This window comes from Megalops cyprinoides, chromosome 8 (genome assembly GCF_013368585.1).
Source record: "Megalops cyprinoides isolate fMegCyp1 chromosome 8, fMegCyp1.pri, whole genome shotgun sequence".
NCBI classification, from domain to species: Eukaryota; Metazoa; Chordata; class Actinopteri; order Elopiformes; family Megalopidae; genus Megalops; species Megalops cyprinoides.
In genome coordinates, this window is record NC_050590.1 from 13,071,980 (window position 1) to 13,085,991 (window position 14,012).

The following is a 14,012-nucleotide window of genomic DNA, read 5'->3' on the forward strand; positions in this document are numbered from 1 at the left end:
CCATAGTATTTCTGGCAGATGGCGTTATTAATTCTGATTTACGCAATTTTTTAGTCTTCATTCAGTCTGAAAAGTAGCAGACTTATTTCACTGCAATCTGATAATCACTGTAATCTCTACAAGATAACTGGAAGGAAACAATCTAATATTCCATTGCCGCACAAAATGTTTATCTGTAGCCCTAGCCCATGACGTAATGTGACTTTTGTGCATGTTTTATGCAAAAGTTTTTGAAAGGGGGGGGGGGGGGGGGGGGAACTAACTACTTTATATGACTCAATTCTGCCCTTTAAATAGTTTGAAAATTTTTTGATCATCAGTGGTATAAATTGTGGAATCTAACAAACGTTTTGTTACTCAGTGCTTTGGAACAATCACCAAAAATCAGTAAACGTAATACTGTGTGCTATGGTAGTAAGTACAGATAGATGACATTTCTACAGAAAAATAACCAAAATTGAGTTACTTCTTTGCTTAAGCACTGCCCTAACAATAATTCTGTCCTTACCACCCCCATATACATGTATGTTTAAATTTTATGAATTTATTTAATAAACAGACAGACTTCATACATTGTCAGAGAAAATGTTTAATAAAAATAATTAATTTTCCATTTGCTCTATAGAACGTCACAGAAAGTAATTCAATAAATTACAAATTACTTTCAATGATGCTTTTCTTCCACTACGTGAAGCATCATTGAACTGCACAGACCATAACTTGCAAATATTGCAACTGTCCAAAAGAAAAGGATTTCAAAACAACTCTCAAAATATTAAGCTTCAAAAAAAAAAAAAAAAAAAAAAAAAAAATTAAACAAAGACAACAGCTTTTTATTTTATCAGCAACAATTACAATGCATTAGTATACTTTGTTGTACGTTTGGATTTGGTGATCATTTCTTTATTTCTGGCAGGCCTATGACCACTTCACCTTTGCCCAAGATTAGCAATTACTTTTGTCATGGAGACATGTGTACTTCCAAAAATATTAAATAAAATGCACAAAATCATTTACAGTGACAAGATTTTCAGGTAAAAACATTACCACAGGGAACATCCCAAATTGCTGTTTACCGCAGAGAATTTCTGCTGTTGTTCATAGGATAAATGCTCTTCTGTTTCCGTGTGATGTTGCAGGGGTTGTTACAAGGTCAAGGTTTGGTTATAGGCCATAATAGCTAGTTTCAGAAATATGGGCACTGCTTCAAATTCTGCAATTAGAATTCAGAAGTTATGGAAATGCACTTTTAGATGACTATCTAATATGTAATTAAATGCTGGTGAAGCCTTTGTCAGGGAGATCCAATGGAGGGCTAGGGAGAAGACCTGTCCAAGTATAGCAGCACTGAGCACTGAGGTATACTAGCCTTTATGTGTAACAATACTGACACTGACAAATGACAAGTCTTAGAATAAATACCTTGCTAAAACATTCTGAAAATAAGCGTTACTTTAGTGGTCTCTCTTCATCAGTATTGGCTTACAATGCCAAGACAGGCCTATGATGATACATTCCGTGAGCTGTAAAGTGAATGAATGGGTTTAACACCAAAATTAAGAATGGGACACTTTCCATATCAGGAAAGACCATTCTGTGCAGCAATGAAAACCTGCCTTTCAGAAATTAATTTTAACATCACTGTCCTTAGTCCCGATTTACTGGATGACCAAATTCTCCCCAGTATGCTTTTTTGTTACAAGTGCACACCTCACATACAGCATGTGAGCAAAAACTTTAAGGACTCAAACATCATTCTTGGCCTTGGTTCAGTACTAGTGTGAGTTAACTAAGTGAAGTATAAGGCACATTATCTAAACCTGTTTCCACCTCTATTCATGAGAGAAGTGACATAATAAGACATAGCACATATTGATGTTCAGAAAAAAAACACATGCAGGAATATGTATTAGAAGTTGTTAAAGGCAGAGCACAACCTGCTCAGCATTATTCAAGGGCCATTTAACCTCCATTACAGGAGCAATATTTATGGACAACCTCTTGTGCTAAATCCAGCAAACATGTGGATCAGCAGCAGGGTGTTTGAGGAAGCCTTGAGTCATGGCTGCCTCAGCCTATAATGAGTCCCTTGTATTAAGGTGCAGACACCCGGTGATGGGCTGACATGACTCTCAGCCAATGTCTATTCCAGATTCTGATTTACCTCACACAAAAGAGATGTCTGTGCATCATTACCAAGGGTCTTTTCCACTACATACCAAAGTCCACCTTTTATTATCAGGTTTTGTTCTTTATAGAGCCATCTGACAATTCTGGTAATCTTTCCCAAAGTGTACCCTTTCCAAAATCACCAAATACTCTTGATTGTGACAGTACCCATTTATCAAATTAAAGATGGAACAATATTTATATTTTTCAGTTGACTAAATTACATGCACAGACCCTAAATCAGCCGATTCACATGCCATAAAGGCCAGTAAATCTGCATAGGACGATGACACCCTGAACTACAGCCAAGGAACTGGATGCAATTCAGGTAACACAATCCTTCTACATGGTTTAAATTAGCAACTGGAGAGAACCATTTGGAGGACTCAGAACTGTAAGGACACAGATACAGATACATATATGTGCACACATTTGCACAACACCACACAGGCCCTCTGTCAAACTGAAATGCATCAGCAATAAATAACTGGGAAGGAATTTAAAATGGGAAGGGAAATGTGAAAAAATAAATCTGGAATAAAGGCAGGCATTATTTAAAAAGCAGGTATTGACTTGATTAGCAAAGCCTGGTAAGTTAAATATAATATATGCCATCATGAATCCTGAGAGAAGTTGATAAGGGATTTCTCATTTCACCTATCACTTTTCCTCAGTGTCTGATGAAACCAGAGCGTCTAAAGACAGACACTGATTAATACCTTTTCTCTTTTCTGGTCTACACCACAACACTATAGCTCAATAACTCAAATCAGAAAGATGAAAACTTCATAAGTCATATTCATCATCATTTTTAATCAGTCAACAGCTCATGACAGTTAACCACAGGCTTTCTTTTGTAACAAATCAATTGGCGTTAACTGTGATCCCAGGTGTAACAAACCTGTTTGTCACAGTTTGGATCTCTGATGCCAAAAGTGGGATCAGGAAGTCATCAGGCCTCTCCAAACAGACTGAATTACATCAGATTCCTCTGTGTGCTGTTAGAGGGAGAGAGTAATACAATGCTACTGATGGAATGGTGCTCTGCGCAAGATTGTCTCACAGATGCTCATTCACAACATTATTCGAAATTAAACAGACAAATGGGGTATACATCCCCGAACAAAATGAAATAACACAAAAGAGAACAAAAAGCACGAAAGCACACACACAAGTTCATGGTGAGCAGAAGAGAGTGCACAACACTGCACAGGACATCTAGGGTTACACCCTCTCAGCCACAGACAATGAAGTTAACCTGCAGTAAACTACACCTCCACTCAGCTGAGGTAAGTGCCAGCAAAACTGGCCAATGGGAATTTTCTTTCAAATGATTCCTCAGAACATGGAATTGTACCTGAATTTCAAATTTAATCAGCAGTGCCACTACAACATGAAACAGCGTTGTTTTCTTTATTTCTGGTTGTTATGCCAGGCTTCCATTAACAAGAGTGGTGTTTGGCGCACATATGCTGCAGTCACTTGTTGTCAAGTCTCCTAACCACTCAGTAGGGGGTCTGATCCCCATTTGGGCTCAGCCCAAATAAGGAGTAGATGCCTGCTGTTAGACCAACCTGGACACGTGTGCAAGAGCACTTATGAGACTAAAGTGCAACTCAGTTTGAGAAGATCCACTTCTGAAGAAAAAAAAATATATACAGTATATATCTTGATATATCTATATTTACATCCAAGCATGTGATGCATACAGTCATGTCACAAACTCTCCTATATGGTGAGCTCCCTTGGCTCCACCCAGAATTTCACTCTGGGGTAGGGGACCTGCACAACAAGTGACAGATAGGGTAAAAGGTAGCCAAAGCACCCACACTGCTCAATGGGAACAGCCGAAAGAGGATCTGAGGAGAAACAGCCCATGCGTCAAATCTACAGCTTCTGTGACATTCATTAGCTGCCTGAGTTATTGCTGACTTTTCCAAAGTTTGATCTGTAAATCAGAACTGTCAAGGAGCCTGTAAAATTATTTACAAATTAAACCAAAATATTTATAAAGTTTTCTCCTCCAAATATATTAAAAGTATAGCTCAGCATGAGCATTTATTCTCTTTTTTAATAAACTTAAAATCCCAACATAACAATAATGCCTTTTGTGTTCTTTTTTGTTGCAATTATACACCATAGTGTAGTACAAGTTCACAAATTTCATAAGTCTATCAAAGGTTGACATGCAAATTGTCTATCAAAACAATATAATACCTGTGAACAAATTCTGAAATTTCATTTCCGTTTTCCTAGATACAGATTCTTTTTATCCAGTTTTTTCTCCTTTATTACACAACACTTTAATATTTACAAAGAGAAAAAAAGTCAACGCAAGTGTTGGGATACAGAGGGTTCAGTCTTCATCACTGGTGTCTGAATCCTCAGATGATGAAGAGGAACTGTTGGGTTCAGATGAAGAGGATTCCACCTTTTCTGAGCCTTCTGCACCACTGTTCTCCTTTTGCTCTTCTGATGTCTCCCCTGCCTCCTGCCTCACACCCTCTTCTCCCTCCCTCTGTTCCCCTGTACCCTGGGATGCCTCTTTAGAGGGGGTTGGCAGGGGGGTGGGGCCACTACTTGTACACTGTTGCTGTGTGTCAAACATATTGGACTGAGATAGTGTGGAGATGGGCAGATTAAGGCCTGGAGTGAGAAGCATCCCTGGGTAAAGCATACTGGAGAGTAATAAGGGGTTAAGAGCTACTGGGTGGGTGGAAGCTGCAGCCGTGGTCGCGGCTGCAGCAGAAGCACTTGGTGGAGCGCTGGAGGCGGAGGGTTCGCTTGTGTCGGGGTCAGCACTCTGACCTTCTGTCCTTTCTCCTTTAGTGTCTGAAGTGTGTGCAGGGGTGTGCGAGGGAGCTTTCAAGGCCGGGCAGTCCCCACTGCCACTGCTGTTGCTGCTGCTGCTGTTTCCCTTCTCCTTGCTTTCTGTGGTGGCTGTGGCCCCTGCCTGGCCTTTCCCCAGCAAGCTGCTCAGGCCCAGAAGGTTTGGAAGTCCAGCTATGCCCGAGAGCATCATGGGAAACATGGCAGCAAGGTTGCTGGCGTCTCCAGCGGTCAGCCCCCCTGGCAGGCCCAGGAGGCCAGCAGTCAACTGCAAGGACTGGAGGCTCTGCAGGTTCTGCTGAAGGGCCTGCAGGCTAGACATATCCATGCCAGACAGCAGCCCATTGGCCAGCAGAGGGTTCAGGCCCAAAGGCGTGGAGCCAAGACCGGCCGCTGTGGCTGCCCTGGCCTGTGCGCTCTTGGGTCGTCGACCTCGTCGACTCACCTCCTCCGGCACGATGGGTCCAGTCAGGATTCGATCATACATGCTCTCAGGAAGGTACCCCTGTGAGGGGGGAGAGGAGACACACCTTTACTCATCTTGTTAAGAAAAAGAGTCAACAGAGCTGCACTAACAGAGCATAGAGTGCTCAAAGGAGGCAAACACCCATATAAAAAGGAGGCAATGTGGATCAGGCATTCAAGTTTTTTAGTAATATGTAACATTTGAGATGTGAAGGTCCTGTGTGGAGCATGAATCCAGTGACACTACAAAAAGGCAACAGCATTTCATTTTCTTCACTTGAGGACACCATGCCCTACTGCAACTGGACTCACCGACTGCTTTACCACATCGGCCCACTCTGGGGGAACGCCGTACTCTGGGTTTTCCTGCAGGAAGCGGCAGAGGTCCTTTAGAGGGGGGGCGAAGGCTCCACCCACCTGTGGAGGAAGCAGAATGAGGGAGTGAGCAGAGGCAATGAGTGCATCAATACCGAGAGCAGACAGGCAACTTCACTACTTGCATCACTGCAGTTCATGCACCCTGCTGCCTTGGTCACGTTCTCTCACCTTGCGGGCGTTCCTCCTGTTGATGATCTGCACCCTCTCCTCTCCTGTCAGGCTGTTCACATCGATCTTGTTGGGATTTCGACATCGATGTCTCTTCTGCTTTGGCCGACTGTCTGGAAACTGCACCTTGCTAACCCCCTGAGGAGAAACAGGAAACAGTAAGGGCATTAATTACAAGAACAGAGGTGACCGGTTTGGTCTAGGACTACCACTTTATTTCATCACAACACATTATACACAGATATACATTTCTTTTCACAGTCCATTGTTTTTAAAAACAGTCCACTTTTTTTTAAAATCCATCCCTGCTATGCAGTATTTACCACGTCAGCAGGAAAGGACAGGGAGAAGAGGAACGAAGCAGTAAGGGACTCACAGGGAGGAAGGCCCCAACATCAGCAACAAAGCCTGGGTGCTCTCTCAGCCACTGCTCCAGGTCTTTTCTCTTGGGGGCATCGTCACCAGCAAGCCGGGTACCATCCTTGAGGTGGATGACAGGAACTCTACTCTCCATGTCCAGCGGTCCCTGACCCTGCCCGAAGCCCAGGCTCATAGCAGGGTTGGCCTTGGCACTTCCACACCATCCTGGTGCCACCTGGAAGGAGGGGGGGTACCTGCTGTTACTCTCACTTTTCTCCTGTGCACTGCTCCAGGATCTAACCTCAGAACCACTTAAAATGCAATACACACTCAGACTTAGTACTCTTACCTGGTCTGTGACTGCGGGGTTTTGGTTTTTGTTCATGAACAGGAGATCCATCCCCTCCACGTTCTTCCGTCTGCCTCGTCGTTTCTTCACTACAGGTTGGCCGTCCATCACACCATTCACCCTCATATGACCAGGAAGACCTGGGGGAAGCAGAGCAGAGTTAGTCCTGGGACAAACCAGGAGCAGTTACATAAAAGAGGCTCGGGCATAACTCCAGAGTGGAATATTGTCAATTTATTGTGTAGCTTATCAGTGACCTGCTTCTGGCTAGAAGTAAAAAGAAAGTGATCTCTTCCAGAATAACCAATAAAGACAAAAAAATTCTGCACCCTTTCAGTTTTGCAAAAGAGCAAAAATCTGAAAGTCATATTCAGATGCATCATCCCTGGTGTGAGAATACTGTGTTGTTGAGAGGAAATTCCGCAAGACAAGTGCATTACATGCAAACCCACCCAACGGCACACACAAATTCAAAACACAATACACCACATCACATCCAGGAAAATCTGCCTTTAAAATAACCACTTAGCATGAGGAGCATTAGCTTTTTCTTCTGAAAGGCTGACGAAGCCAATTCATGGAAACCTGCATATTACTAAAGAAACTACTGTTGTCTGTAAATTTTAAAAGGGATTAGCACTAACATTAGATAAGATGAAAACTGATCTGGTCATATTGCTGGTACAGGGTAATTCTGTGGCTGGAGATTTGGAAAGAAATATGTACAGCTCTCTAGCTTCAAGTAACTTGCTGTTGGGTGTTCCAACAACACCTCTGCAAGCCTTATTTTAGCTCCACCCTCTGGAAATTTGACAAATTGGACTGTTTGAATAAGTGGTGTACCCTGGGCGATGCTAGGCTGGGGCCTAGTGAAATCGGCGAGGCTGGTGTCGGAGGCATTCTGCAGCTCGTGCAGGCGGGCCAGGTACTGCTGCTGACCTAGGGGCCCCTCCTCACCCTCCAGGGGTCTCTTCTGAGGGAGACCCTGCTTCTGGAAAGTCAGCTTCAAGCCACCTTCCTGCTGCAGTTAGAGCACAAGTTAGACATGGGCCCTGCGTACACATGGTTAAGTACAGACAGACTGACTGAAATAGCAGTAGGCATTGTTGTTAATGGTCTAACCAATGCAACTTCATTTGTTTTAACTACTGAATCCTGAGTATTCAGTCCACAGGAAGAGTAGGCTTTGACCTGATGAACAGTGTATCAGCACTGAGACTGTAATTTTAAGATTTAGATTTTAGCTTTTGTAAAACCAATTTAACGACATTATTGGTATTTATTTATTTTTTAGAATAAGACTGGGGTGGCAATGGACAATATGTATCTTCCGAAAGCAACAGCATAGATTAGTGCAATACATGTGCCAATCATTGCCATTGCTACACACACACTCTACCTACTGTGTGTGAAACTAGCCAAGACATCCACCATAGGGGAAATCTATTTCAGGACTGAACTACTACAGGAGTGACACCATACAGTGACGTAAAGCACATTACATTAACTTGCACAGATCTGGTGCATATCCATTCACATTATCTGCTCATATTTCCACTGTAAGTGAGCGCTCATTGATAAGGCTTATTTTACTTGCAGGAGCAAAGCAAAGCAGGCAGCGTCTACAGTGCAGCACTTAGAGAGTAGGAGAATTCCGCAGGATGACGGAATTCCAAAAAGCACGCTGTTGGTCAGCCACGATCTCAGCCCAGATTCAGCCCAAAGGATTCTGTGTACAGGATCAATCATTATCCCTTTCCCATATGTAGAGTGACCCTTTTTAAAAATAAAGTACCCTGGAAGCCCAGTTAATATGCAGAAATTAAGAGGAGAGGAAGCAAAATTTATGCCATAGGCAGCCATTTGCAAGAAAATGAATCCAAACAACAAAAAAAACATGCTGTACACCGCAATTTGCATTCAGGTCCTACCGGGAATAAAAAAAAAATAAACATACGTCATTGATTTTCACTGTAAACTCCTTGTCTGGAACATGCTTCTTCACCTTTGACATCTGAGGGGAGGCAGAGCAGTCCTCTCCGAGGTCGGTGGGCCCTGCGGGGTCCCCCGACCTACTGGGACTGTCCAGCAGCTTGGTGGTGTAAAAGGAGGACACAACGTTCCCCTCGTAGGCGCGCCTCACAGCAGGCCACCTCCCTTTCAGCACCGCCTGGCAGATACTGTCCAGCCGGTTGATCATGACTCGATCCTATGAGGACAGGGGAACAGTGCACTTTTACAGTACAGTAACATGTAACAGTAACACGTAACCAAACAGTACCATGTAACCAAAAGGGCAATTGGTCTGACAAAGCTTTTGGATAAACACAGCATTAAAATAAAAATGCCACAAAAAAACTGAAAAAATCATCCATTTGCAAATGTTAATAGCTAAAAATGTGATGTCTGCATTAGGTCCATAAGTGAGGAAAGGAAGCAACACATCACAGCTAATAAGAGGCAGTGCACCTCTGTTTTAAGGAAGTATTTAAACCTCATATATTACGTATTTGGTAAGATGTAAGTGGCAAAACATTAAGAGGGGTCATGAGTGTGAAGCTACCTTTGGCCAGTAGGAGGCAGCCAGCATGTAGCCACCCTGGAAGGGGTGGGAGGAGTTGGGCAGGCCATTCTCGGTGAGGCAGCTATCCTGAGTCTCGTCCTGCACAGTGCTGAGGGATGCAACGCTGTCCTCGTCAAAACCCTTCACACTGGGCACTGTCGATGCTGAAGGGACACAATCATACACTTTAGTATCAACGGATAATGCAGACACAAAAGCCTAAATCTGTATGCTGATCTTCAAAAAGATTACTCTGGTCGAGGTCTTTTTCCTTGAACTCTGAGGTTTTTGTGAGTGAAGAACATTTAGGATTTGTAGCTAAGTGCTGGCACTCACCACTCTTCTTTCCTTCCTCTCCCTCACTGTCGCTGTCCTCGGAGGAAGAAGAGGAAGAGGAGGATGAGGATCCTGATGAACAAGAAGAGGAAGATGAGGACGAGCTGGACCCCGTTCGTGAGCAGGAGGAGGAGGATGAGGATGAGGATGATGATGAGGAACGTGAGGAAGAGGATGAGGACGAGCCCTCGGAGTCGGAGTCTGATCCAGAGCCTCTGCGGACCTTCCTGCGGCCCCTCTTGCTGGACTTGCTCTGTCTTTTGGTAGTGGAGTTTGGTGTGAGGGGCTTGGTCCGGGCTGCTACCATTCGCTTCTCACTGCCTGCTTTCGCAGGACCTGCTTTGGCCTCGTGGCTGGTCGGGGTTGCTGGGCCCATCTTGGGGCTCCACCCCTCAGGCTGTCCCCTCCTATCCTTGGTCTCCTCCTCCCAAATGGGCTCCTCTTTCGCCACCACCCTAGCGTCCTCGTCCCTGGGGACCTTAGTGTCAGCCTGGCGGGCTTGGGTGGCCAGGGGGGACCCTGCCATCATTGCTTGGTACTGTGGCTGTAGAAGGGGCGTAGATGTGCGGGACTGGCCCCCCTTAGTGTGGCTATAGTTACGCTGGGCATTCATGAAGCAGAGCTCGGGATCACGAAGGATGTGGTAGTCAGTCCGGCTCACACCATGCTTGGCTGCCCCAATCAGCAGGTCACAGTCATGAGAGCCGGGCTCCCACCATACAGGCAGGTCAGGTCCCGGCTGGCACAATGCCAGACGCTCGTACAGCTGGGGGTGGCGCAACACCTGTTCCCGAACTTTCCGCAGAAGCTCGATGCGGTAGAGGGTTCGAGACGCCCGCTCCTCTGTGATTGGCTGGATGGAGATGGAGGGGTCCACTGATTCTGAGAAAGAGGTACCAAAGGCAGCATTACAAACTATAATGAATCAAAGGTATGATGAGATGAGTATAACACCCATTTGAATCTACAGCTGTGCAAACTATAGATTCAAATGGGTGTTACAGTTACCTAATCATGCGTTTTTGATTCATATAGCTGTGCAAACTATAATGAATCAAAGAGGTATGATGAGGTAAGTATAACACCCATTTGAATCTATAGTTTGCACAGCTATATGAATCAAACACACATGATGAGGTATGTACGATACCCATCTGAATCCATAGTTTGAGCAGCTATATCCTGTTGCTCATCGGTCTGTATTAACCACAGATATGCCTTAAGGGGACAGTAGCATAAAAAGACAGCAACAGTGCTGTGGCCATCTGGATGGGTGTGTGTCACTTGCAATCTGTCAGTTACTCCGACTGGGGTGAAAACGCGTCAGTATCACTCACCCCCGTCCCTGGGTGGCAGACGGCACACTTGGCGACACATGGCTGTGAAGGCACACAAGTACTTCTGCAGGCTCTCGTCAGTTTTCTTATGCAGTCGCGCCATGGCCCGGAACTTCGTCCAGTCGAAGCGGCCCAAGTCAGGGTCAAACACCACACCGAAAGTTGACACCACACGGTAGAAATCGGCCTCCTCTCGCCGAGTCCACCTGAGAAAGAACAGGAGCCGGTGAGCATGATGTTGGTCTCAGGGATACACGTTTTTCAGTCATCAGAAGGGGACTGAGGGGGTCTCACCTTTGCTGCCTCTCAATCTTGGCAGCCATCTTGGGGTTGAGGGTGTTGCTGAGGGTGGGTGGCACAGCACAGGGTGAGCTGAGGAAGGCCTGCTGGGCCTGGTGGATGTGCTGGATCTGACGGCTCTTGGTGTAGCGCTGGGAGGCAGTGATCAATCGGCGCAGTCGAGCAGTTAGGGCAGAGGGGGTGGGCCAGTATGCTGTTCCTCCTTCCACAACCACACCTCCTTCTAGGATATAACGTATTGGATAGGGAGTGCCAGTGAGCGTAAAAAATCAACACAAAACACAGTCAATGGTAACCTCTTAGGAGTTTTGTGCTGTTGCGACGGTTTTAAACTCCTATGAACACAGGTAAAAATTTCCATCTGTCATTCAGTTTCAACCTTTTCAGGCCAAGTAAGAATAAACATAAACACAAAATCTGAATATTTTATTAAATATTCCAATTTACATGCCATACAATATGACTGACCTCCACCAGCATCTGTGATGACCAGGTCTCCAGGAGATGAAGCGTCGTCCTGCTGGTACAGAGGTCACTGTTTACATTACCATACCTACTCAAGCCCCTGTCTACGTGCATTAACATGCACAGTTATTCATTTGGCAGAGCCACTTACAAAACAAGGTCATTGTCAGAGTGGAATTACTCCACATAACAGCTTTGTATACAATTACATTTCCTTGTTAAATCTTAATTTAATATTTTGTGAAAGACCATTTTCTTGATTAACTTAAGAGACAGAAATGTATTCCCACTAGTCGTGAGTGAGTCTACAGAGATGTCGACACATTTAACTCATTATTGCATTCATTCAGTCCCCTCCATAGTAATCAACCTCCTGCAGTGCAGTCTGGCATTCACATCCCCAGGCCTTACCTCCATATCATCCTTCAGCAATGCTGGGGCAGGCTTGTACTCTGGGTCATCCACGTCCCTGTTAAGTGAGATAAAGAGGCATTACAAGTGAAATAAGTTACAGCGTTGCTGGATTATATGGAGAGACACTACCCAAGCTAGCCTCTTCCCCTAAACTAACATTAATCAAGTGAAGCACATCAATCTATGGGCTGTGTGGGGCAAATAATTGTGTCCAAATCAAATTATTACATTATTTTGTTTTCATCCAATGAAAAAAACCTGCACTGTCTGCATGCTGATTACTGGGTCATTGGGCTGTATGTGCACTGGCTTCAGCCAAACCGGTTTCCCAGCACTGTGCGTGAGAGTGTAACAGTGAGGTGGTTTGGCAAGGACATATACCCATCCATGAAGTCGTTGCCTCTCTGCTCAGCAGCAATGGCCTTCTCGTCTGGTCGGCCCACTCGCTCTAAGAAGCTGAGGGCAGGATCCGCACGGATGGTGTTGTATTTCTCATAACCTGCATGCGCAGCAACAGAGAACACAGGGCTTTAACATGCGCAAATACCTGCAGGAGGAACAACGGTACAAACTGCTACCTGCTCACTTCACCTCCTTTGGATATTCAGTTAAATTATGTAATCAGACATAAGTTTAAGACTATTGGGAAAAAAACAATTTATGTGTCATACAAAATAAATGTACTTGCAGAGTGCTAAACTTGGCAAAAGACATGGGAAAAGAGTCCATTTGTTAATATGTCAGTAATTATACAATGTGCAATGCATTAAATATTAATGACAAGCACTCCACAATCTCAGAGGTGACTCTGGGTGACGTAATTGGGAGCTTCAGGCAGTTGGGAGTCTGGAGTGTGCTCATCCAGAGGCTACAGCTGTCCCGCCCCAGCTCAGCCTGTGATGGAAAACGAGCTTGGCTCCTTCTCTCCCTCTAGTGATAATCCCTTCCCCCACGGGTTCACCCAGCTCTGGCTGAGCCTGTAATAGGAGCAGTGACCGATGTGTCCCCTTTCTCACCGTGCTTGTACACTCCCAGGAGAAGACACTTGTCAGCCTCCGTGTCCCACCAGAGCGCCGGCAACTCCGAATGGTCCAGCTCTGGAACCCAGACCTCGATTTCACTGGGGAGAGAAACTGCTAGAGTCAGAGAGGCCTGCCTAGATGTATCTGGACAAGGCAGTGTGAAACCAGCGCAGCGTGAAAACCAACACACAGATCAACTACCAAGAGCACCTGCTCGACTCGAGATACGTTTCTTATTTATGGCTTTTTAAACTTTATTTCTCCCCAACGGAAATCTGCAGTGCAAGTCAACATTTCCTCCTGCCAAAACCTCCCTTTGCCAAACAGTGATACGGTTTAATAAGCAATAAAAGGCTTCCGGCAGGCTTAAACCTTGTGGAACTGAACCCCTCGCTAAGAGCTGAACTTGGAGAGTTTCAGCAGAAACAGAAGTGCTCGGGTCTAGTCCCGCACGGGTGTTAAATCTGGCCTCCCAGAGAGGGAGAGGAGCTGTGAGTGAGCAGGCAGGGAGGCTCCCCCACTCACTGCTGTCACACACCATCTCCTGGGAATGCTGCCACTCTTATCCTCACCCCCACATTAATACAACCTGTCTGCCAGTCTATTCTCTCAACAGCAGGTGAAAAACGGCTTCACAGTCACTTCCTCACTCAGAAACAGTAATGTATCAACTGTGAGACAGGTTTTCTCTTGTGGTTTATTCTCACTGAGCTGCTCTGCAACAGTTGTCTCTTAACCATAAGGAGGGAAAAGACAATAAAAGTGAGTGATATATATATTTCTGCAACCTTTGCCAATACATTACATCACCAATTTGACAGTAAATTTTCCTAACAAAGTGGACAACCTCATAAATC

General features: G+C 45.0%; 1 protein-coding gene across 10 annotated transcripts in view; it reads right to left on the reverse strand.

Moving 5' to 3' along the window:
* Nucleotides 1–4,413: 4,413 nt before the first annotated feature.
* Nucleotides 4,414–14,012, reverse strand: part of LOC118781590 (chromodomain-helicase-DNA-binding protein 9-like) — a 64,995-nt gene continuing 55,396 nt past the window's right edge. For 4 of the 10 annotated variants that reach the window (XM_036534559.1, XM_036534558.1, XM_036534567.1 and 1 more), the window contains exons 24-38: nt 13,150–13,253; nt 12,515–12,632; nt 12,131–12,188; nt 11,723–11,774; nt 11,249–11,477; nt 10,955–11,160; nt 9,618–10,499; nt 9,282–9,445; nt 8,676–8,927; nt 7,562–7,739; nt 6,719–6,858; nt 6,386–6,604; nt 6,010–6,147; nt 5,776–5,880; nt 4,414–5,503 (exon numbers count right to left, since the gene is read on the reverse strand). In XM_036534559.1, the coding sequence (XP_036390452.1) occupies nt 4,526–5,503; nt 5,776–5,880; nt 6,010–6,147; nt 6,386–6,604; nt 6,719–6,858; nt 7,562–7,739; nt 8,676–8,927; nt 9,282–9,445; nt 9,618–10,499; nt 10,955–11,160; nt 11,249–11,477; nt 11,723–11,774; nt 12,131–12,188; nt 12,515–12,632; nt 13,150–13,253 (3,823 nt within the window). In that variant the 3' untranslated portion in view covers nt 4,414–4,525. The remainder of the gene's footprint in view (nt 5,504–5,775; nt 5,881–6,009; nt 6,148–6,385; nt 6,605–6,718; nt 6,859–7,561; nt 7,740–8,675; nt 8,928–9,281; nt 9,446–9,617; nt 10,500–10,954; nt 11,161–11,248; nt 11,478–11,722; nt 11,775–12,130; nt 12,189–12,514; nt 12,633–13,149; nt 13,254–14,012) is intronic. The other 6 variants (XM_036534563.1, XM_036534562.1, XM_036534568.1 and 3 more) reach the window with 5 other exon arrangements.